The sequence below is a fragment of the Grampus griseus genome (genome assembly GCF_964374135.1).
Source record: "Grampus griseus genome assembly, chromosome: X".
Classification (NCBI taxonomy): domain Eukaryota; kingdom Metazoa; phylum Chordata; class Mammalia; order Artiodactyla; family Delphinidae; genus Grampus; species Grampus griseus.
In genome coordinates, this window is record NC_138999.1 from 46,361,679 (window position 1) to 46,385,793 (window position 24,115).

General features: G+C 39.3%; 1 protein-coding gene across 1 annotated transcript in view; it reads right to left on the minus strand.

Annotated features, from left to right (window-relative positions):
* The window catches only part of PHF8 (PHD finger protein 8), a 95,032-nt gene that overhangs the window by 3,888 nt on the left and 67,029 nt on the right, over nt 1–24,115 (minus strand). Inside the window, exon 19 of the mRNA XM_082681639.1 lies at nt 2,342–2,451. Coding sequence (XP_082537765.1) covers nt 2,342–2,451 — 110 coding nt within the window. The remainder of the gene's footprint in view (nt 1–2,341; nt 2,452–24,115) is intronic.

Below are 24,115 nucleotides of genomic sequence, written 5' to 3' on the forward strand. Positions count from 1 at the left end.
AGCCATCTGTCTTCAGAGTCTCTTTTATCAGCCAAAATACTTGTTACTCCATCCATACCAAGAACTGCATTTCTGCCCCCATTTCTCTCATCTGAATCCAGAAATTATCTCTTCATACCTAGATCACATAGTTTAAAATTTTCTACCTTTGCTGCCAATCTCCCTTTCATATACATCATCCAGATCCCCCCCACCGAAGACTAGACTATCTTATGACAGGGCCACTTTCACCTTATCTCAAAAGGCCATCAGCAAGTCCCCACCCAAGTTCAGACTCCCTGGCCTGACATTTATGGTCATCCATCGTCTGGCCACTTATACCTAGCCAACCTGTAGTGATAATGATGAAAAGCTAATGTGTCTACAGTACTTACCGTGTGGCAAGTGCTGTTCTCAGAGCTTTTACATATATTACCTCATCTAATCCTCAGACAGAGTCTATGAGGAAACTGAGGCACAGAGAAATTAAGTAACTTGCTCAAGTGGGAGGGAGAAGATTTGAACTCAGGCAGGCTGGCTCCAGAATTCATTTTTTAACCTCTATTTATCTTACTCCATTCCCCAACAAGAAGCCTCCAATCCAAAAAGATCTGTTCATTCTTTTATTCATTCATTCATTCACTCAACCAACAATGACTAAACACATGCTTAACATAGTAGGGATACCAAGTCAAATTAGATATGTCTTCACCCTTGAGGCCCTTACAGTTTAATGAGGAACAAAGAAAAGTACACTTATGATTGTAAGTACCATGAGAATGCTATGGAAGCACAGAAGGCCACTGAAATAAACTGGTGGTGGATGGTGTGAAGGGGTGTTAGGTAAAGGCATCTGAGAGGGCATGATTCCCAATGGGCAGAGGGAACGGTTTGTGCAAAGGCACAGAGGCATGAGACAGTCTGATACATTGAATGAACAATGAGTACCGTAATGCAATAGTATGAGTGGTGTAAAGGGCATGCATGAAGGGTTGACACAAGGTCAGGGAGGAGAGGTAACCAGAGGGCAAATCAAGAGGGCCTTGTGTGCTTACGAAGGAATCCCCTTCTCCTGGAATGCCTCCCTTTCCCCTCCAAAAGCTTAGCCTGCAAAACCCTTCCCAATTTCAAGTCTCTTCTTTGAGGTCATCTCTGATCAACTCCACAGAAGTGAGCTCCACAGAAGGCACTAAGAGTAGTTTTCAAACCTTTAATTAATGTGTTCATTTAAAGCAGTCAAACTTCCTTTTTTTACAAATTACATCTTACATGGCACTAGGATATACATAATAGAGAAAAGTTCTGGACAAAGAATGGCCGCCTGTACTGGTTGGTCTCTGCTGGCTTCCATCAATAGCCTCCAAAACATTTCTAAACTCTGGAACTCCACAGAACATCATATGAAAAACATCATTCTATTAAATTTTATTTAAATAGGATGTAATTACTGAATTATATAAACATTTAACTATTTCACTTTATTTTAATAGCAAGTAACATGAAATCTGAAGTTAGAGGATATGAGTTTGAATCTTGTCTCCTCCATTTACTGGCTGTATTATCCTGGACTAGTCACTTAAAGAGAGCCTCATTTTCTTCACCTGTAAAATGATGAAAATATTACCTATTGAAAAGGGTTATTGAGCAGATTACATGAGACACATGGAAGCACCTAACATAAAGCAGATGCTCAATAAATGCTCTAAGCTATAGGATGTGGCATGAGGATCTAAGGGGATACTGATAAGGAGAGAACCACAAGATTCACTTCCAACTGCTCTCAGGGTTGCCAAGCACATTTAAGAACTTTGAAAACTATAACATGCTAGGAAGTTAACTTGATTCTAGGACAAAAATTAGTGGGTGAAGTTTTCTTGGGAAGCATGGGGTGAAGATCAGGCAAAGTATTTGGTACAGAGGACAAGAAAAGCCTCTCTCCGAAAAAACCAAATTCCGATACAGATGAGAGACTGAGAAACTGAGTGTACTCAACTGAGTCACCTCCTTGGAGCTTCATCTGAAGACAAGAGCTCTCACCCAAGGACAGACTTGGTCCTTCCCATCTGAGAGGTTTTCACACACCCAGAAAGGCAAGTGATATTTTCAAGGGCTTTTCTCTGGCCCCCTATTTTCTTTCATCCTAAATCATTTCAACGGTGTGCTCTGTGGAAGTAGCTTGTCACTGAGTTGGTATATGTAGGATATAGGAGGGAGCTGGGATACTGCCATGGATAAAGATCACAAGTTACCCACTTCCCAATGAGACAATGGTAAGATCCTGTCAGCCTGGAGGTCTGAGTTTTGAGGCTCCAAATCAAACTGGAATCAGTGGCAGGGCCATTGCCTGAGTGTCAGCACTTACCTGCTGGGCCAACTTTGCAGCTGCTGCAGCCAAGCCTGTCTCAATGGAAGCTACCCGAGTCCCCTCACGCACAGGACGGTCCTGCTTTGGTAGAGTTGGGGTCACACGGGCTGCAGAAGGAACAGAATGAAGACATTTATCTGAATGACAATCATATTCCCTACCTCTGAGCCCCCCAAAGGTGGTCTCATTGGTTTTCCTGCTTCGAGCTTTTTACAAAGCCAGATTTTGCTTCCCATTGGGTAAAAAGCTAATTCACAAATGCCCAAGGTACACAAAGCACACACTGATTAAAAGATAAAAGTTAATTTCCCTGAATTGGCATGTAAAGTTGTCCATGTTCTACTCCCTACCTACCTCCCCAACCTTATTTCCATTCCCATATCCTCAGCTTCTCCAGACAGAATGGCTTCCTTATTACACCTCCAGAACATGTACAGCTCATCCTCTCTCCCTGTGCCTTCATCCTCATCATCTACACTGCCTGGAGTACCCTCTTCCCTTTTTTCCACCTCTTTAAAACCTGTCCATTATTCAAAAGTAAGCTGAAATCAATCTTCTGTGCAAAACGGCTAGGACCTCTTTGGCTCACACTGAACCCTCCCCTCCCCTGAACTTAGGTACAAGTCACTTAATACATAGCACATACTATCCTGTCTCATTCCCTAATGCTGATGTGTGTTAATCTATCTAATAACCAGGCTATGAGTTCCTAAAGAAGATCACCTTCTTGTATAACCTTTTTATATAATGCCTTAACAATCTTGAATCAAAAAAGTTACTCATCCCACATTTTACATAGGAAGTGTATTTCAGGATAACCAAACAGCCCCAGATGATGAGGGAAAGCTGTTCTTTACAGACGAATGCCAGCTAATAAATGTAAAAGGAATGACAAAATTAGAAAATCACACGTTTGTAAGCCCTAATGAAATAACTGATTCTAGGGAATTGGATATTCACACAGTACCAAAGTATTATCTCACAGATGACTTGCTAGTCTTGAGAAAAAAAAAAACTAACCTTACAATGATGAGATCAGGAGATCACCCCTTATTGTCACTAACAGAAAGATGGCCAACTTCATGCACCTCCTAATGCAATTCAATAGGAAATCTACAGCATTACCTGGGAAGTAGTTTTGCCAAGACCTAACATCAAGTAAGCAGTTCATATTACTTCCAGTTTTTAGGAAACAGAAATAAAAAAAAAAAGTTAAATGACACCGAGGGCAAACAGTCATCCTATAAGATAACTGGCCTGGTTTCTTTAAAAACACAATGTCACAAAGAAGCAAACAAACAAATCTAGAAGGTGGGATGTGCTAAAGGACAATTATACTAGTTTTTATAACAAATCAACAGCATCAAACAAAGAAGGATTTCTCTAGATTAAGAGATATTCAAAAAACGTGATAGCCAAATGCCATATGGACCCTGTTCAGATCCTGATTTAAACAAATCCACTATGAAAATGCCTTTTTTTTGTTAGACAATTAAGGAAATTTGATTATGGACTTAGTATTAGATAACATCAAGGAATTATCAAATTATTATTAATTTTGTTATGTATGATGACAGGACAGTGGTTATGTGAGAAAATGTATACTTTAGAGATGCATACTGAAGTACATGGTGGGGTGGGGAGGGAATGGCACTATCTGGGATTTGCTTTAGACAGTTTTTAAAAAAAGAAGAAAGTTATAGATGAATCAAATATGGCAAAATCTTTACAACTGTTGATTCTCATTGGTGAGTGTATGGGATTTTACTCTTTTTAATTAATGAAAAAAGTCAATGTTACAGGAAAAAAAGAGGTGGTGGTGGTATCTGACCTAGATTTAAAGATTCCTTGGTTGGTTAGCTATTGTTGTTGCTATAAAGGAGACTTTCTGTATAAGCAGTATGCAGATTTTAGAACAGGCAATTCAGGAGGTTGAAGTCCTTTCTTTAAAGGTGATATTGATATTTTACTTGTTTAAAAAGTGATCTGAAGCAAATCTAGCAAAAATGTTAACGCACAATTTTCAGTCATGGATTCTTGGGTATATTTTATATCGTTCTCCATAGTTTTGTGTGTGTGGTGGCTTTAAAACATGGCCCCAAATTCTTTGACATTTTTCCTATTAATAGGTGGGGTCTATGTTCCCTCCTGTTGAACCTAAGCAGGATCATTTGTAGCCTACAGAATGTGACAGAAGTGACACTGCATGACTTCTGAGGCTAGGTCAGAAAAGGCAACTTTAGTTTCTGCACTGCTTCCTGGAACACTCACACTTAGAGCCCTGAGCAACCACATAAGAAGTCTGATTGCCTTGAGGCCATCAGGCAGTGAGGAAGCTAGTCACATGGAGAGGTCACATGTTGGCACTCTGCTTGGTACTTCTAGTCTTTGAGTCCACCCAGCCCAGGCCCCAGACATGTGAGTTAATGAGACTTCAGATGATTCAAACTCTTGGCCATCCAGCCTTCAAATTATCCCAGCTGAGGCCCCAGACATCATGGAGTAGAGACAAGTTGTCCCCATTGTGTCCTTTCTAAATTCCTGACCTGTATAATACATAAGCATGTTGTTTTAATCTGAAAAAAATTAACCTCCTTGATTAGATCTGGATTTAGGGGAGAAAAAAAACTATGTAAGACATTTTGTAGGGACAGTTGAGAAAATCTGATCATAGAATGGTTTATTAGAAGATCTCAGGGAATTATTAACTGTCAAGTATAACAAAGTTAGTGTGGTTATGTAGGAGGACATTCTTATTCTTAGGAGATACTGAAGTATTACTTTGCAGTAGCTTTGTAAAGTACTTTGAAGTAGCTCAGTAAAAACTATAGACAGACAGATACAGATAATGAAGCAAATACAGAAAAATATTACAACTGTAGGATCTAAGTATTGAGAATATGGGTGTTTGTGTACTCTCCTACATTTATGGATGTTTGAAAATTCTCATAATAAAAAATTTTAAATAGTGAATGAGATTAAGAGATTATAATAACCAAATGAAATGTGTAGTCCTTGAATAGATCCTGGTTTAAATAAGCAAATTATAAAAGCTATTTTTGGTACAACTGGAGGAAATTTGAATAAGGATTTGGTATTAAATGATATTAGGAAGTAAATGTTACTTTACTTAGGTGTCAAATGATGGAACTATGGTTATGAAAGAAAAAGTCATTTTCATAGAGATGCATACTGAACTAATATTTAGTATGTCATGATGGATGAAATCCACAAAAAAGGCAAAGTTAAGGACTTCTAAAACGTCACTTCTGAATTAAAACAATGAAAAAACTGGCAAAAACTGTCATAATAAAATTTTTCAGAACTCTGGAAATTAACCAAAGGTTTACAGCTACCTGGAGAGCATTTATTTAAGAAAAAGCGCTGAATCTCAGTAAAAGCAGTGAGCTTTGTGGCATTTTAACTTGCCCTAGACCCATCCACTTCTCCCCAGCTCAGTGATAGCCTTGAAAAAAAACAGGCCACATTGCCAGTGATGTAGGGAACAGAAAGGAGCTGGAGCTTTCTTCCAAAGCCTAGTGCTCCCTGGGGAGCATTTATCAAAAATATTTAAAGGCAAGCGCTTAATGTCACAGATGCTTAAGGTGATGGATAACAGTTGTGGCAAACAAAAGACCAACCCAAAAGCTGAAAAGGAAAAGTTGAGGAATAAGATATCCACTGGGGATTAGAAAAGCTCTCACGTATTTCTGGGAATCTAAAAGACCATATGCATGCATAGGGGCTGTGTGCATGATCAGGAAAGACTTGGGAAATACCAGGCACTCACCTCTGGCTGACTTTGAGGCGCTGCAAAGCAGGAAGTGAAGGCTAAGGCACAGTTGTAAATTGCCTGCCTGAGTGCTGAAGGTATGTCCCAACATGCACATAGAGCCCCTTGTCAAGCACTGGGAGATTTACTGGTTCTAGGCATTTAAGGAAATCTCTGTCCAATCATTAGCTGACCACTAAGCTAACTGAGTAGAAACTTCTACTTTAGTGACTTTTCTGAACAAATTCTGTAAATAAACAAATAACAACAAGCAGCAACAAAACAAACCCTGGGGAGTGAAGTATCTGATTTCCAGAGTCGCCACATTATTTTAAATGTTCAGTTTTCAAAAAACATTAGAAGATATGCAAAGAAACAGGAAAGGGTAGCCACACACAGGAAAAAAGTAATGGATAAAAACTCTCCCTGACTACCTGAACGAAGTTGGACCTACTAGACAAGGACTTTATACCACCTATTTCAAACATGTTCAAAGAGCTAGAGATCATGTCTAAAGAGCTAAATGAGAGTATGAGAATGACGTTTCACCAAATAAAGAATACCAATAAACAGACAGAAACCATAAAAAGGAATCAAATAGATATTTTCGAGTTGAAAAGTAACAGAAATGAAAATTTCACTAGAGGGTTTCAACAGCAGATTTGAGTAGGCAGAAGGAAGACTTAGTGACCTTCAAGAAAGGTCAATTGAGATTATCCAGTCTAACGAACAGAAAGAAAAAAGAATGAGGAAAATGAGCAGAGCCAAAGGGACCTGTGGGATGGATCAAATTTGCCAACATATGCATATGGGAAGCCCAAAAGGAGAGAGAAAAAGGGGTGGAAAGACTATTTAAAGAAATAATGCCTGAAACTTTTCCAAATTTGATAAAAAATTAATCTACATATCCAATAAGTTCAACAAACTATATGTCAGATAAACTCAGAGACTACATATCATAACCAAAACCAAAGACAAAGAGAGGACCTTGAAGTCAGCAAAACAGAAGTGACTCATAACATAAAAGATTGACAGTTTACTGATCATCAGAAACCATGGAGGAAAAAAAGCAGTAGGATGACATATTCAAAGTGCTTAAAGAAAATCACTGTCAACCAAGAATTCTACATCCAGCAGAACTATCCTTCAAAAAAGGAGAAATCAGGATATACCTAAATAAACAAAAACAGGACTTCCCTGGTGGTCCACTGGTTAAGACTCCATGCTTCCACGGCAGGGGTGTCGGTTGGATCCCTGGTCGGGGAAGCTCTGCATGCCGCTCAGTGCAGCCAAAAATTTGTTTAAAATAATAATAACTAATCATTCTAAAAAAAAAGAATAAAAAAAACCCCCAGAGAAGTGAGACAGCAGAAGCAAGAAGAACTACAATCCTGCAGCCTGTGGGAAAAAAACCACATTCACAGAAAGATACACAAGATGAAAAGGCAGAGGGCTATGTACCAGATGAAGGAACAAGATAAAACCCAAGAAAAACAAGCAAATGAAATGGAGATAGGCAACCTTCCAGAAAAAGAATTCAGAATAATGATAGGGAAGATGATCCAGGACCTCGGGAAAAGAATGGAGGCAAAGATCAAGAAGACGCAAGAAATGTTTAACAGGGCTTCCCTGGTGGCACAGTGGGTGAGAGTCTGCCTGCCGATGCGGGGGCACGGGTTCGTGCCCCGGTCCGGGTGGACCCCAAGTGCCACGGAGTGGCTGGGCCCGTGAGCCATGTCCGCTGAGCTTGCGCGTCCGGAGCCTGTGCTCCACAAAGGGAGAGGCTACAACAGTGAGAGGCCCGTGTAGCGCAACAAAAAAAAAAAAAAAAAAGAGAGAAATGTTTAACAAAGACCTAGAAGAATTAAAAAAAAAAACAGAGATGAACAACACAATAACTGAAATGAAAACTACGCTAGAAGGAATCAATAGCAGAATAAGTGAGGCAGAAGAATGGATAAATGACCTGGAAGACAGAACAGTGGAATTCACTGCTGTGGAACAGAATAAAGAAAAAAGAATGAAAAGAAATGAAGATAGCCTAAGAGACCTCTGGGACAACATTAAATGCAACAACATTTGCATTATAGGGGTACCAGAAGGAGAAGAGAGAGAGAAAGGACCAGAGAAAATATTTGAAGAGATTATAGTCGAAAACTTCCCTAACATGGGAAAGGAAAAAGCCACGCAAGTCCAAGAGGCACAGCGAGTCCCATACAGGATAAACACAAGGAGAAACATGCTGAGACACATAGTAATCAAACTGGCAAAACTCAAAGACAAAGAAAAATTATTAAAAGCAGCAAGGGAAAATGACAAATAACATACAAGGGAACTCCCAAAAGGTTAACAGCTTATTTCTCAGCACAAACTCTACAAGCCAGAAGGGAGTGGCATGATATACTTAAAGTGATGAAAGGGAAGAACCTACAACCAAGACTACCCTACCTGGCAGGGATCTCATTCAGATTCGATGGAGAAATCAAAAGCTTTACAGACAAGCAAAAGCAAAGAGAATTAGCACCACCAAACCAGTTCTACAACAAATGCTAAAGAAACTTCTCTAAGTGGGAAACACAAGAGAAGAAAAGGACCTACGAAAACCACCCCAAAACAATTAAGAAAATGGTCATAGGAACATACATATAGATAATTACCTTAAACGGGAATGGATTAAATGCTCCAACCAAAAGACACAGGCTTGCTGAATGGATCCAAAAGCAAGACCCATACATATGCTGTCTACAAGAGACCCACTTCAGACCTAGGGACACATTCAGACTGAAAGTGTGGGGATGGAAAAAGATATTCCATGCAAATGGAAATCAAAACAAAGCTGGAGTAGCAATACTCATGTCAGATAAAATAGACTCTAAAATAAAGAATGTTGGGGAGAAAGAGGGGAAGATGGTGGAAGAGTAAGACGCAGAGATCACCTTCCTCCCCACAGATACACCAGAAACACATCTACACATGGAGCAACTCCTACAGAACACCTACTGAATGCTGGCAGAAGACCTCAAACCTCCCAAAAGGCTCAGAAGCAGCAGATTAAACCTCCACAATCAACTTGATGTACCCTGCAGACGCGGAATACATGAATAGACAACGAATCATCCCAAATTGAGGAGCCGTGTAGATGAAAGGCTCTTGGTGCTGCAGCCAGGAGTCAGTGCTGTGCCTCTGAGGTGGGAGAGCCAACTTCAGGACATTGGTCAACAAGAGATCTCCCAGCTCCACATAATATCAAATGGTGAAAATCTCCCAGAGATCTCCATCTCAACACCAGCACCCAGCCTCACTCAATGACCAGCAAGCTACAGTGCTGAACAACCTATGCCACACAACTAGCAAAACAGGAACACAACCCCACCCAGTAGCAGAGAGGCTGCCTAAAATCATAATAAGTCCACAGACACCTCAAAACACACCACCAGACGTGGACCTGCCCACTAGAGAGACAAGATCCAGCCTCATCCACCAGAACACAGGCACTAGTACCCTCCACCAGGAAGCCTACACAACCCACTGAACCAACCTTAGCCACTGGGGACAGACAACAAAAACAACGGGAACTACGAACCTGCAGCCTGCAAAAAGGAGACCCCAAACACAGTAAGATAAGCAAAATGAGAAGACAGAAAAACACACAGCAGATGAAGGAGCAAGATAAAAACCCACTAGACCTAACAAATGAAGAGGAAATAGGCAGTCTACCTGAAAAAGAATTCACAATAATGATAGTAAAGATGAACCAAAATCTTAGAAATAGAATAGAGAAAATGCAAGAAACATTTAACAAGGACCTAGAAGAAATAAAGATGAAACAAACAATGATGAACAACACAATAAATGAAATGAAAAAGACTCTAGATGGGATCAATAGCAGAATAACTGAGGCAGAAGAACGGATAAGTGACCTGGAAGATAAAATAGTGGAAATAACTAATGCAGAGCAGAATAAAGAAAAAAGAATGAAAAGAACTGAGGACAGTCTCAGAGACCTCTGGGACAACATTAAACGCACCAACATTCGAATTACAGGGGTTCCAGAAGAAGAAGAGAAAAAGAAAGGGACTGAGAAAATATTTGAAGAGATTATAGTTGAAAACTTCCCTAATATGGGAAAGGAAATAGTTAATCAAGTCCAGGAAGCACAGAGAGTCCCATACAGGATAAATCCAAGGAGAAATATGCCAAGACACATATTAATCACACTGTCAAAAATTAAATACAAAGAAAGCATATTAAAAGCAGCAAGGGAAAAACAACAAATAACACACAAGGCAATCGCCATAAGGTTAGCAGCTGATCTCTCAGTAGAAACTCTGCAAGCCAGAAGCGAGTGGCAGGACATACTGAAAGTGATGAAGGAGAAAAACCTGCAACGAAGATTACTCTACCCAGCAAGGATCTCATTCAGATTTGATGGAGAAATTAAACTCATTATGGACAAGCAAAAGCTGAGAGAGTTCAGCACCACCAAACCAGCTTTACAACAAATGCTAAAGGAACTTCTCTAGACAAGAAACACAACAGAAGAAAAAGACCTATAATAACGAACCCAAAAGAATTAAGAAAATGGGAATAGGAACATACATATCGATAATCACCTTAAATGTAAATGGACTAAATGCTCCCACCAAAAGACACAGACTGGCTGAATGGATACAAAAACAAGACCCATATATATGCTGTCTACAAGAGACCCACTTCAGACCTAGAGACACATACAGATTGAAAGTAAGGGGATGGAAAAAGATATTCCACGCAAATGGAAACCAAAACAAAGCTGGAGTAGCAATTCTCATATCAGACAAAACTGACTTTAAAATAAAGACTATTAGAAGAGACAAAGAAGGACACTACATAATGATCAAGGGATTGATCCAAGAAGAAGATATAACAATTGTAAATATTTATGCACACAACATGGGAGCACCTCAATACATAAGGCAAGTACTAACAGCCATCAAAGGGGAAATCAACAGTAACACATTCATAGTAGGGGACTTTAATACCCCAATTTCACCAATGGACAGATCATCCAAAATGAAAATAAATAAGGAAGCACAAGCTTGAAATGATACATGAAACAAGATGGACTTAATTGATATTTATAGGACATTCCATCCCAAAACAACAGAGCGTTCTCAAGTGCACATGGAACATTCTCCAGGATAGATCATATCTTGGGTCACAAATCAAGCCTTGGTAAATTTAAGAAAACTGAAATTGTATCAAGTATCACTTCTGACCACAAGGCTATGAGACTGGATATCAATTACAGGAAAAGACCTGTAAAAAATACAAACACATGGAGGCTACACAATACACTACTTAATAACGAAGTGATCACTGAAGAAATCAAAGAGGAAATCAAAAAATACCTAGAAACAAATGACAATGGAGACACAACGACCCAAAACCTATGGGATGCAGCAAAAGCAGTTCTAAGAGGGAAGTTTATGGCAATATAAGCCAACCTTAAGAAGCAGGAAACATCTCGAATAAACAACCTAACCTTGCACCTAAAGCAATTAGAGAAAGAAGAACAAAAAAAAAACCCCAAAGTTAGCAGAAGGAAAGAAATCATAAAGATCAGATCAGAAATAAATGAAAAAGAAATGAAGGAAACAACAGCAAAGATCAATAAAACTAAAACCTGGTTCTTTGAGAAGATAAACAAAATAGATAAACCATTAGCCAGACTCATCAAGAAAAAAAGGGAGAAGACTCAAATCAATAGAACTAGAAATGAAAAAGGAGAAGTAACAACTGACACTGCAGAAATACAAAAGATCATGAGAGATTACTACAAGCAACTCTATGCCAATAAAATGGACAATCTGGAAGAAATGGACAAATTCTTAGAAATGCACAACCTGCCAAGACGGAATCAGGAAGAAATAGAAAATATGAACAGACCCATCACAAGCACTGAAATTGAAACTGTGATTAAAAATCTTCCAACAAACAAAAGCCCAGGACCAGATGGCTTCACAGGCGAATTCTATCAAACATTTAGAGAAGAGCTAACACCTATCCTTCTCAAACTCTTCCAAAATATAGCAGAGGGAGGAACACTCCCAATTCCTTCTACGAGGCCACCATCACCTTGATACCAAAACCAGAAAAGGATGTCACAAAGAAAGAAAACTACAGGCCAATATCACTCATGAGCATAGATGCAAAAATTCTCAACAAAATATTAGCAAACAGAATCCAACAGCACATTAACAGGATCATACACCATGATCAAGTGGGGTTTATTCCAGGAATGCAAGGATTCTTCAATATATGCAAATCTATCAATGTGATAAACCATATTAACAAACTGAAGGAGAAAAATCATATGATCATCTCAATAGATGCAGAGAAAGCTTTTGACAAAATTCAATACCCATTTACGATAAAAACCCTGCAGACAGTAGGCAGAGGGAACTTTCCTCAACATAATAAAGGCCATATATGACAAGCCCACAGCCAACATCATCCTCAATGGTGAAAAACTGAAAGCATTTCCACTAAGATCAGGAACAAGACAAGGTTGCCCACTCTCACCACTCTTATTCAACATAGTTTTGGAAGTTTTAGCCACAGCAATCAGAGAAGAAAAGGAAATAAAAGGAATCCAAACCGTTAAAGAAGAAGTAAAGCTGTCACTGTTTGCAGATGACATGATACTATAATTAGAGAATCCTAAAGATGCTACCAGAAAACTACTAGAGCTAATCAATGAATTTGGTAAAGTAGCAGGATACAAAATTAATGCACAGAAATCTCTGGCATTCCTATACACTAATGATGAAAAATCTGAAAGTGAAATCAAGAAAACACTCCCATTTACCACTGCAACAAAAAGAATAAAATATCTAGGAATAAACCTACCTAAGGAGACAAAAGACCTGTATGCAGAAAATTATAAGACACAGATGAAAGAAATCAAAGATGATATAAAGAGATGGAGAGATATACCATGTTCTTGGATTGGAAGAATCAACATTGTGAAAATGACTCTACTACCCAAAGCAATCTATATATTCAATGCAATTCCTTATCAAACTACTACTGGCATTTTTCACAGAACTAGAACAAAAAATTTCACAATTTGTATGGAAACACAAAAGACCCCGAATAGCCAAAGCAATCTTGAGAACGAAAAACGGAGCTGGAGCAATCAGGCTCCCTGACTTCAGACTATACTACTAAGCTACAGTAATCAAGACAGAATGGTACTGGCACAAAAACAGAAAGATAGATCAATGGAACAGGATAGAAAGCCCAGAGATAAACCCACACACATATGGTCACCTTATCTTTGATAAAGGAGGAAGGAATGTACAGTGGAGAAAGGCCAGACTCTTCAATAAGTGGTGCTGGGAAAACTGGACAGGTACATGTAAAAGCATGAGGTTAGATCACTCCCTAACACCATACACAAAAATAAGGTCAAAATGGATTAAAGACCTAAATGTAAGGCCAGAAACTATCAAACTCTTAGAGGAAAACATAGAACACTCTATGACATAAATCACAGCAAGATCCTTTTTGACCCACCTCCTAGAGAAATGGAAATAAAAACAAATACAAACAAATGGGACCTAATGAAACTTCAAAGCTTTTGCACAGCAAAGGAAACCATAAACAAGACCAAAAGACAATCCTCAGAATGGGAGAAAATATTTGCAAATGAAGTAACTGACAAAGGAGTAATTTCCAAAATTTATAAGCACCTCATGCAGCTCATTAACAAAAAAACAAACAACCCAATCCAAAAATGGGCAAAAGACCTAAATAGACATTTCTCCAAAGAAGATATACAGACTGCCAACACACACATGAAAGAATGCTCAACATCATTAATCATTAGAGAAAGGCAAATCAAACCTACAATGAGATATCATCTCACACCAGTCAGAATGGCCATCATCAAAAAATCTAGAAACAATAAATGCTGGAGAGGGTGTGGGGAAAAGGGAACACTCTTGCACTGCTGGTTGGAATGTGAAATTGGTTCAGCCACTGTAGAGAACAGTATGGAGGTTCCTTAAAAAACTACAAATAGAACTACCATATGACCCAGCAATCCCACTACTGGGCATATACCCTGAGAAAACGAAAATTCAAGAAGAGTCATGTACCAAAATGTTCATTGCAGCTCTATTTACAATAGCCCGGAGATGGAAACAACCTAATAGCCCGGAGATGGAAACAACCATCATCTATCATCGGATGAATGGATAAAGAAGATGTGGCACATATATACAACGGAATATTACTCAGCCATAAAAAGAAACGAAATTGAGCTATTTGTAATGAGGTGGATAGACCTAGAGTCTGTCATACAGAGTGAAGTAAGTCAGAAAGAAAAAGACAAATACCGTATGCTAACACATATATATGGAATTTAAGAAAAAAAATGTCATGAAGAACCTAGGGGTAAGGCAGGAATAAAGACGCAGACCTCCTAGAGAATGGACTTGAGGTTATGGGGAGGGGGAAGGGTGAGTTGTGACAGGGCGAGAGAGTGTCATGGACATATACACACTAACAAACGCAGTAAGGTAGATAGCTAGTGGGAAGCAGCCGCATGGCACAGGGATATCGGCTCGGTGCTTTGTGACAGCCTGGAGGGGTGGGATAGGGAGGGTGGGAGGGAGGGAGACGCAAGAGGGAAGAGATATGGGAACATATGTATATGTATAACTGATTCACTTTGTTATAAAGCAGAAACTAACACACCATTGTAAAGCAATTATACCCCAATAAAGTTGTTAAAAAAAATAAAGAATGTTACAAGAGACAAGGAAGGACAGTACATAATGATCAGAGGATCAATCCAAGAAGAAGATATAAGAATTATAAATATACATGCACCCACCATAGGAGCACGTAATTACATAATGCAACTGCTAACAGCTATAAAAGAGGAAATCAACAGTAACACAGTAATAGTGGGGGACTTTAACACCTCACTTACACCAATGTACAGGTCATCCAAAATGAAAATAAATAAGGAAACAGAAGCTTTAAATGACAAAACAGACCAGATAGATTTAATGGATATTTATAGGACATTCCATCCAAAAACAGAAGATTACACTTTCTTCTCACATCCAGACTCAGTAAGTTTAAGAAAATTGAAATCATATCAAGCATCTTTTATGACCACGCTATGAGATTAGAAATCAATTACAGGGGAAAAAACGTGAAAAAACACAAACACATGGACGCTAAACAGTACGTTACCAAATAACCAAGAGATCACTGGAGAAATCAAAGAGGAAATCAAAAAATACCTAGAGACAAATGACAATGAAAACATGACGATCCAAAACCTATGGGATGCAGCAAAAGCAGTTCTATGAGGTAAGTTTATAGCTATACAAGCATACCTCAAGAAACAAGAAAAATCTCAAATAAACAATCTAATCTTACAACTGAAGGAACCAGAGAAAGAAGAACAAACAAAACCCAAAGCTAGCAGAAGGAAAGAAATCATAAAGATCAGAGAAGAAATAAATGAAATAGAAACAAAGAGAACAACAGCAAAGATTAATAAAAGTAAAAGTTGGTTCTTTGAGAAGATAAACAAAATTGATAAACCAGTAGCCAGAGTCATCAAGAAAAAGAGGGAGAGGACTCAAATCAATAAAATTAGAAATGAAAAAGGAGAAGTTACAACAAACAATGCAGAAATACAAAGCATCCTAAGAGGCTGCTACAAGCAACTCTATGCCGATAAAATGGAAAACCTGGAAGGAATGGACAAATTCTTAGAAAGGTATAACCTTCCAAGACTGAAACAGGAAGAAATAGAAAATATGAACACACCAATCACAAGCACTGAAATTGAAACTGTGATTAAAAATCTTCCAACAAACAAAAGTCCAAGACCAGATGGCTTCACAGGTGAATTGTATCAAACATATAGAAAAGAGATAACACCGATCCTTCTCAAACTCCTCCCAAAAATTGCAGAGGAAGGAACACTCACAATCTCATTCTATGAGGCCACCATCACGCTGATACCAAAACCAGAGAAATATACTACAAAAAAAAGAAAATTACAGACCAATGTCACTCATGAATATAGATGCAAAAAAACTCAACAAAATACAAGCAAACAGAATCCAACAACATATTAAAAGGATCATACACCATGATCAAGTGGGATTTATCCCAGTGATGCAAGGATTCTTCAATATATGCAAATCAATCAATGTGATACACCATATTAACAAATTGAACAATGAAAACCATATGATCATCTCCATAGATGCAGAAAAAGCTTTTGACAAAATTCAACACCCATTTATGATAAAAAGTCTCCACAACATGGGCATAGAGGGAAACTACCTCAATGCAATAAAGGCCATATATAACAAAACCATAGCAAACATCATTCTAAATGGTGAAAAATGAAAACATTTCCTCTAAGATCAGGAACAAGACAAGGATGTCCACTCTCGCCACTATTATTCAACATAGTTTTGGAAGTCCTAGCCATGGCAATCAGAGAGGAAAAAGAAGTAAAAGGAATACAAATTGGAAAAGAAGAAGTAAAAGGGTCACTGTTTGCAGATGACATGATACTATACTTAGAGAATCCTGAAGATGCCACCAGAACACTACAAGAGCTAATCAATGAATTTGGTAAAGTTGCCGGATACAAAATAAATGCACAGAAATCTCCTGTATTCCTATACACTAATGATGAAAACTCTGAAAGAGAAATTAAGGAAACACTCCCATTTACCATTGCAAGAAAACGAATAAAATACCTAGGAATAAACCTATATAGGGAGACAAAAGACCTGTATGCAGAAAACTATAAGCCACTGATGAAAGAAATTAAAGATGATACCAACAGATGGAGAGATATACCATGTTCTTGGATTGCAAGAATCAATATTGTGAAAATGACTATACTACCCAAAGGAATCTACAGATTCAATGCAATCCCTATCAAATTACCCATGACATTTTTTATGGCACTAGAACAAAAAATCTTAAAATTTGTATGGAGACACTAAAGACCCTGAAGAGCCAAAGCAGTCTTGAGGGAAAAAACCGGAGCTGGAGGAATCACACTCCTTGACTTCAAACTATACTACAAAGCTACAGTAATCAAGACACTATGGTACTGGCACAAAAACAGAAATACAGATCAATGGAACAGGATAGAAAGCCAGAGATAAACCCACGCACATATGGTCACCTTATCTTTGATAAAGGAGGCAAGAATATACAGTGGAGAAAAGACAGCCTCTTCAATAACTGGTGCTGGGAAAACTGGACAGGTATATGTAAAAGTATGAGATTAGAACACTCCCTCACACCATACACAAAAATAAGCTCAAAATGGATTAAAGACCTAAATGTAAGGCCAGAAACTATCAAACTCTTAGAGGAAAACATAGGCAGAACACTCTATGACATAAATCACAGCAAGATCCCTTTTGACCCACCTCCTAGAGAAATGGAAATAAAAACAAAAATAAACAATGGGACCTAATGAAACTTAAAAGCTTTTGCACAAATAAGGAAACCATAAACAAGACCAAAAGACAACCCTCAGAATGGGAGAAAATATTTGCAAATGAAGCAACTGACAAAGGATTAATTTCCAAAATTTACAAGCAGCTCATGCAGCTCAATAACAAAAAAACAAGCAACCCAATCCAAAAATGGGCAAAAGACCTAAATAGACATTTCTCCAAAGAAGATATACAGATTGCCAACAAACACATGAAAGAATGCTCAACATCATTAATCACTGGAGAAATGCAAATCAAACCTACAATGAGATATCATCTCACACCAGTCAGAATGGCCGTCATCAAAAAATCTAGAAATAAATGCTGGAGAGGGTGTGGAGAAAAGGGAACACTCTTGCACTGCTGGTGGGAATGCAAATTGATACAGCCACTATGGAGAACAGTATGAAGGTTCCTTAAGAAACAAAAAGTAGAACTACCAATACGACCAAGCAATCCCACTACTGGGCATATACCCTGAGAAAACCATAATTCAAAAAGAGTCATGTACCAAAATGTTCATTGCAGCTCTATTTAAAATAGCCAGGAGATGGAAGCAACCTAAGTGTCCATCATCGGATGAATGGATAAAGAAGATGTGGTACATATATACAATGAAATATTCCTTAGCCATAACAAGAAACGAAATTGAGGTATTTGTAGTGAGGTGGATGGACCTAGAGTCTGTCATACAGAGTGAAGTAAGTCAGAAAGAGAAAGACAAATACTGTATGCTAACACATATATATGGAATCTAAGAAAAAAAATGTCATGAAGAACCTAGAGGTAAGACGGGAATAAAGACACCGACCTACTAGAGAATGGACTTGAGGATATGGGGAGGGGGAAGGGTAAGCTGTGACAAAGTGAGAGAGTGGCATGGACATATATACACTACCAAACATAAAATAGATAACTAGTGGGAAGCAGCCGCGTAACACAGGGAGATCAGCTCGGTGCTTTGTGACCACCTAGAGGGGTGGGATAGGGAGGGTGGGAGGGAGGGAGACGCAAGAGGGAAGAGACATGGGAACATATGTATATGTATAACTGATTCACTTTGTTATAAAGCAGAAACTAACACACCATTGTAAAGCAATTATACTCCAATAAAGATGTTAAAAAAAAAGAACCTACTTTTAAAATGTGATAAAAGTTATTAGCTTTCTTTTTAGAGAAATATACATGGATATATGCATACATTTATGTTAAAAATACAGTAGTGTTAATTATTTGCTCTATGAATGGGGAAACAATGGATAAGATCAGCTTTTGATACAGAAATATTCGTATTTTTTATGTAGAATGAGGAAAAAATATCATAAATAAATTATATATATATTTGACTATTTCTTACTATATATAGAAAGGGCATATGAAAATATTGAAGACCTACATGAATAAATGGGCAAAAGTCAGACATAAAATTTACAAAAGAAAAAATTCTAAAGCTAATACAAACATATAGGAAATGTCTAATCAAAGAAATGCAAATTAAATCAGTGAGATTCTGTTGTTTGCTTGTTAATTACCAAACATCAAAAAATACAATGATAGGAGGAAGGAAGATGGCAGAAGAGTAAGACGCGGAGATCACCTTCCTCCCCACAGATACACCAGAAATACATCTGCACGTGGAACAACTCCTACAGAACACCTGCTGAAGGCTGGCAGAAGACCTCAGACCTCCCAAAAGGCAAGAAACCCCCCACGTACCTGGGTAGGGCAAAACAAAAAAGAATAAACAAGAGACTACAGGATAGGGACGGGACCTGCACCAGTAGGAGGGAGCTGTGAAGGAGAAAAGGTTTCCACACACTAGAAGCCCCTGCATGGGCAGAGACTGCGGGTGGCAGAGGGGGGGAGCTGTGAAGCCGAGGAGGAGAGCGCAGCAACAGGGCTGTAGAAGGAAATGCAGAGAGATTTCCGCACAGGGGATCGGTGCCGACCAGCACTCACCAGCCCGAGAGGCTTGTCTCCTCACCCGCCGGGGCGGGTGGGGCTGGGAACTGAGGCTCGGGCTGCAGTCGGAGCGTGGGGAGAGGACAGGGGTTGGTGGCATGAACACAGCCTGCAACGGGTTAGTGCACCACGGCTAGCCAGGAGGGAGTCCGGGGAAAAGTCTGGACCTGCAGAAGAGGAAAGAGACGTTTTCCTCCCTCTTTGTTTCCTGGTGCACGAGGAAAGGGGAATAAGAGCGCTGCTTAAAGGAGCTCCAGATACAGCGTAAGCCGCGGCTAACAGCGCGGACACCAGGCACGGGCATGAGACGCTAAGGCTGCTGCTGCCACCATCAAGAAGCCTGTGGGTGAGCACAGGTCACTCTCCACACCTCCCTTCAGGGGAGCCTGTGCGGCCCGCCACTGCCAGGGTCCCGGGATCCAGGGACAACCTCCCCGGGAGAACACACGGCGCGCCTCAGGCTGGTGCAACATACCGCCAGTCTCTGCCGCCGCAGACTCGCCCAGCACTCGGTACCCCTCCGTCCCTGCGGCCTCAGTCAGCCAGAGCCTCCGAATCAGCGGCTCCTTTAACCCCGTCCTGTCTAAGCGAAGAACAGACGGCCTCCGGCGACCTACACACAGAGGCGGGGCCAAATCCAAAGCTGAACCCTGGGAGCTGTGCGATCAAAGAAGAGAAAGGGAAATCTCTCCCAGCAGCCTCAGGAGCAGCGGATTAAATATCCACAATCAACTTGATGTACCCTGCAACTGTGGAACACCTGAATAGACAACGAATCATCCCAAATTGAGGAGGTGGACTTTGTGAGCAAGATTTATTATTTTTTCCCCTTTTCCTCTTTTTGTGAGTGTGTATGTGTATGCTCCTGTGTGAGATTTTCTCTGTATAGCTTTGCTTTCACCATTTGTCCTAGCATTCCATCCGTCCATTTTTTGTTGTTGTTGTTTTTTACTTAAAAATTTTTTTTCTTAATAAATATTCTTTTATTTTAATAACTTTATTTTATTTTACACTACTTTATTTTCTTTTCCTTTATCCTCTTTCTTTCCTTCTTTCTTTCCACTTTATTTTTCCCTTTTATTCTGAGCCATGTGGATGAAAGGCTCTTGGTGCTGCAGCCAGGAGTCAGTGCAGTGCCTCTGAGGTGGGAGAGCCAACTTCAGGACACTGTCCACAAGAGACCTCCCAGCTCCACATAATATCAAATGGCGAAAATCTCCCAGAGATCTCCATCTCAACACCAGCACCCAGCTTCACTCCACGACCAGCAAGCTACAGTGCTGGACACCATATGCCAAACAACTAGCAAGACAGGAACACAACCCCACCCATTAGCCGAGAGGCTGCCTAAAATCATAGTAAGTCCACAGACAGCCCAAAATACACCATCAGACGTGGACCTGCCCACCAGAAAGACAAGATCCAGCCTCATCCACCAGAACACAGGCACTAGTCCCCTCCACCAGGAAGCATACACAACCCATTGAATCAACTTTAGCCACTGGGGACAGACACCAAACACAACGGGAACTACGAACCTGCAGCCTGCAAAAAGGAGACCTCAAACACAGTAAGATAAGCAAAATGAGAAGACAGAAAAACACACAGCAGATGAAGGAGCAAGATAAAAACCCATAAGACCGGGCTTCCCTGGTGGCGCAGTGGTTGAGAGTCCGCCTGCCGATGCAGGGGACACGGGTTCATGCCCCGGTCTGGGAAGATCCCACATGCCACGGAGCGGCTGGGCCCGTAAGACATGGCCACTGAGCCTGTGCATCCAGAGCCTGCGCTCCGCAACAGGAGAGGTCACAACAGTGAGAGGCCGGCATACTGCAAAACAACAACAACAACAACAAAATCCCTACCACACCTAACAAATGAAGAGGAAATAGGCAGTCTACCTGAAAAAGAATTCACAATAATGATAGTAAAGATGATCCAAAATCTTGGAAATAGAATAGAGAAAATGCAAGAAACATTTAACAAAGACCTAGAAGAACTAAAGATGATGCAAGCAATGATTAACAACACAATAAATGAAATTTAAAACACTCTAGAAGGGATCAATAGCAGAATAACTGAGGCAGAAGAATGGATAAGTGACCTGGAAGATAAAATAGTGGAAATAACTACTGCAGAGCAGAATAAAGAAAAAAGAATGAAAAGAACTGAGGACAGTCTCAGAGACCTCTGGGACAACATTAAACACACTAACATTCGAATTATAAGGGTTCCAGAAGAAGAAGAGAAAAAGAAAGGGTCTGAGAAAATATTTGAAGAAATTAGAGTTGAAAACTTCCCTAATATGGGAAAGGAAATAATCAATCAAGTCCAGGAAGCACAGAGAGTCCCATACAGGATAAATCCAAGGAGAAACACGCCAAGACACATATTAATCAAACTGTCAAAAATTAAATACAAAGAAAACATATTAAAAGCAGCAAGGGAAAAACAACAAATAACACATAAGGGAAACCCCATAAGGTTAACAGCTGATCTTTCAGCAGAAACAGCAAGCCAGAAGGGACTGGCAGGACATATTTAAAGTGAAGGAGAAAAACCTACAACCAAGATTACTCTACCCAGCTAGGATCTCATTCAGATTTGATGGAGAAATTAAAACCTTTACAGACAAGCAAAAGCTGAGAGAGTCCAGCACCACCAAACCAGCTTTACAACAAATACTAAAGGACCTTCTCTAGGCAAGAAACACAAGAGAAGGAAAAGACCTAAAATAACACACCCAAAACAATGAAGAAAATGGGAATAGAAACCTACATATCGATAATTACCTTAAATGTAAATGGACTAAATGCTCCCACCAAAAGGCACAGACTGGCTGAATGGATCCAAAAACACGATCCATATATATGCTGCCGACAAGAGACCCACTTCAGACCTAGGGACACATACAGACTGAAACTGAGGGGATGGAAAAAAATATTCCATGCAAATGGAAACCAAAAGAAAGCTGGAGTAGCAATTCTCATATCACACAAAATAGACTTTAAAATAAAGACTATTACAAGAGACAAAGAAGGACACTACATAATGATCAAGGGATCGATCCAAGAAGAAGATATAACAATTGTAAATATTTGTGCACCCAACATAGGAGCACCTCAATACATAAGGCAAATACTAACAGCCAAAAAAGGGGAAATTGACAGTAACACATTCATAGTAGGGGACTTTAACACCCCACTTTCACCAATGGACAGATCATCCAAAATGAAAATAAATAAGGAAACACAAGCTTTAAATGATACATTAAACAAGATGGACTTAATTGATATTTATAGGATACTCCATCCACAAACAACAGAACACACATTTTTCTCAAGTGCTCATGGAACATTCTCCAGGACAGATCATATCTTGGGTCACAAATCAAGCCTTGGAAAATTTAAGAAAACTGAAATTGTACCAAGTATCACTTCCGACCACAAGGCTATGAGACTAGATATCAATTACAGGAAAAGATCTGTAAAAAATACAAACACATGGAGGCTAAACAATACACTACTTAATAACGAAGTGATCACTGAAGAAATCAAAGAGGAAATCAAAAAATACCTAGAAACAAATGACAAGGGAGACACGACAACCCAAAACCTATGGGATGCAGCAAAAGCAGTTCTAAGAGGGAAGTTTATAGCAATACAATCCTACCTTAAGAAACAGGAAACAGCTCGAATAAACAACCTAACCTTGCATCTAAAGCAATTAGAGAAGGAAGAACAAAAAAACCCCAAAGTTAGCAGAAGGAAAGAAATCATAAAGATGAGATCAGAAATAAATGAAAAAGAAATGAAGGAAACGATAGAAAAAGATCAACAAAACTAAAAGCTGGTTCTTTGAAAAGATAAACAAAATTGATAAACCATTAGCCAGACTCATCAAGAATAAAAGGGAGAAGACTCAAATCAATAGAATTACAAATGACAAAAGAGAAATAACAACTGACACTGCAGAAATACAAAAGATCATGAGAGATTACTACAAGCAACTCTATGCCAATAAAATGGACAACCTGGAAGAAACGGACAAATTCTTAGAAATGCACAACCTGCATAACTGAATCAGGAAGAAACAGAAAATAAGAACAGACCAATCACAAGCACTGAAATTGAAACTGTGATTAAAATTCTTCCAACAAACAAAAGCCCAGGACCAGATTGCTTCACAGGCGAATTCTATCAAACATTTAGAGAAGAGCTAACACCTATCCTTCTCAAACTCTTCCAAAATATAGCAGAGGGAGGAACACTCCCCAACTCATTCTACGAGGCCACCATCACCCTGAAACCAAAACTAGGCAAAGATGTCACAAAAAAAGAAAACTACAGGCCAATATCACTGATGAACATAGATGCAAAAATCCTCAACAAAATACTAGCAAACAGAATCCAACAGCACATTAAGAGGATCATACACCATGATCAAGTGGGGTTTATTCCAGGAATGCAAGGATTCTTCAATATATGCAAATCT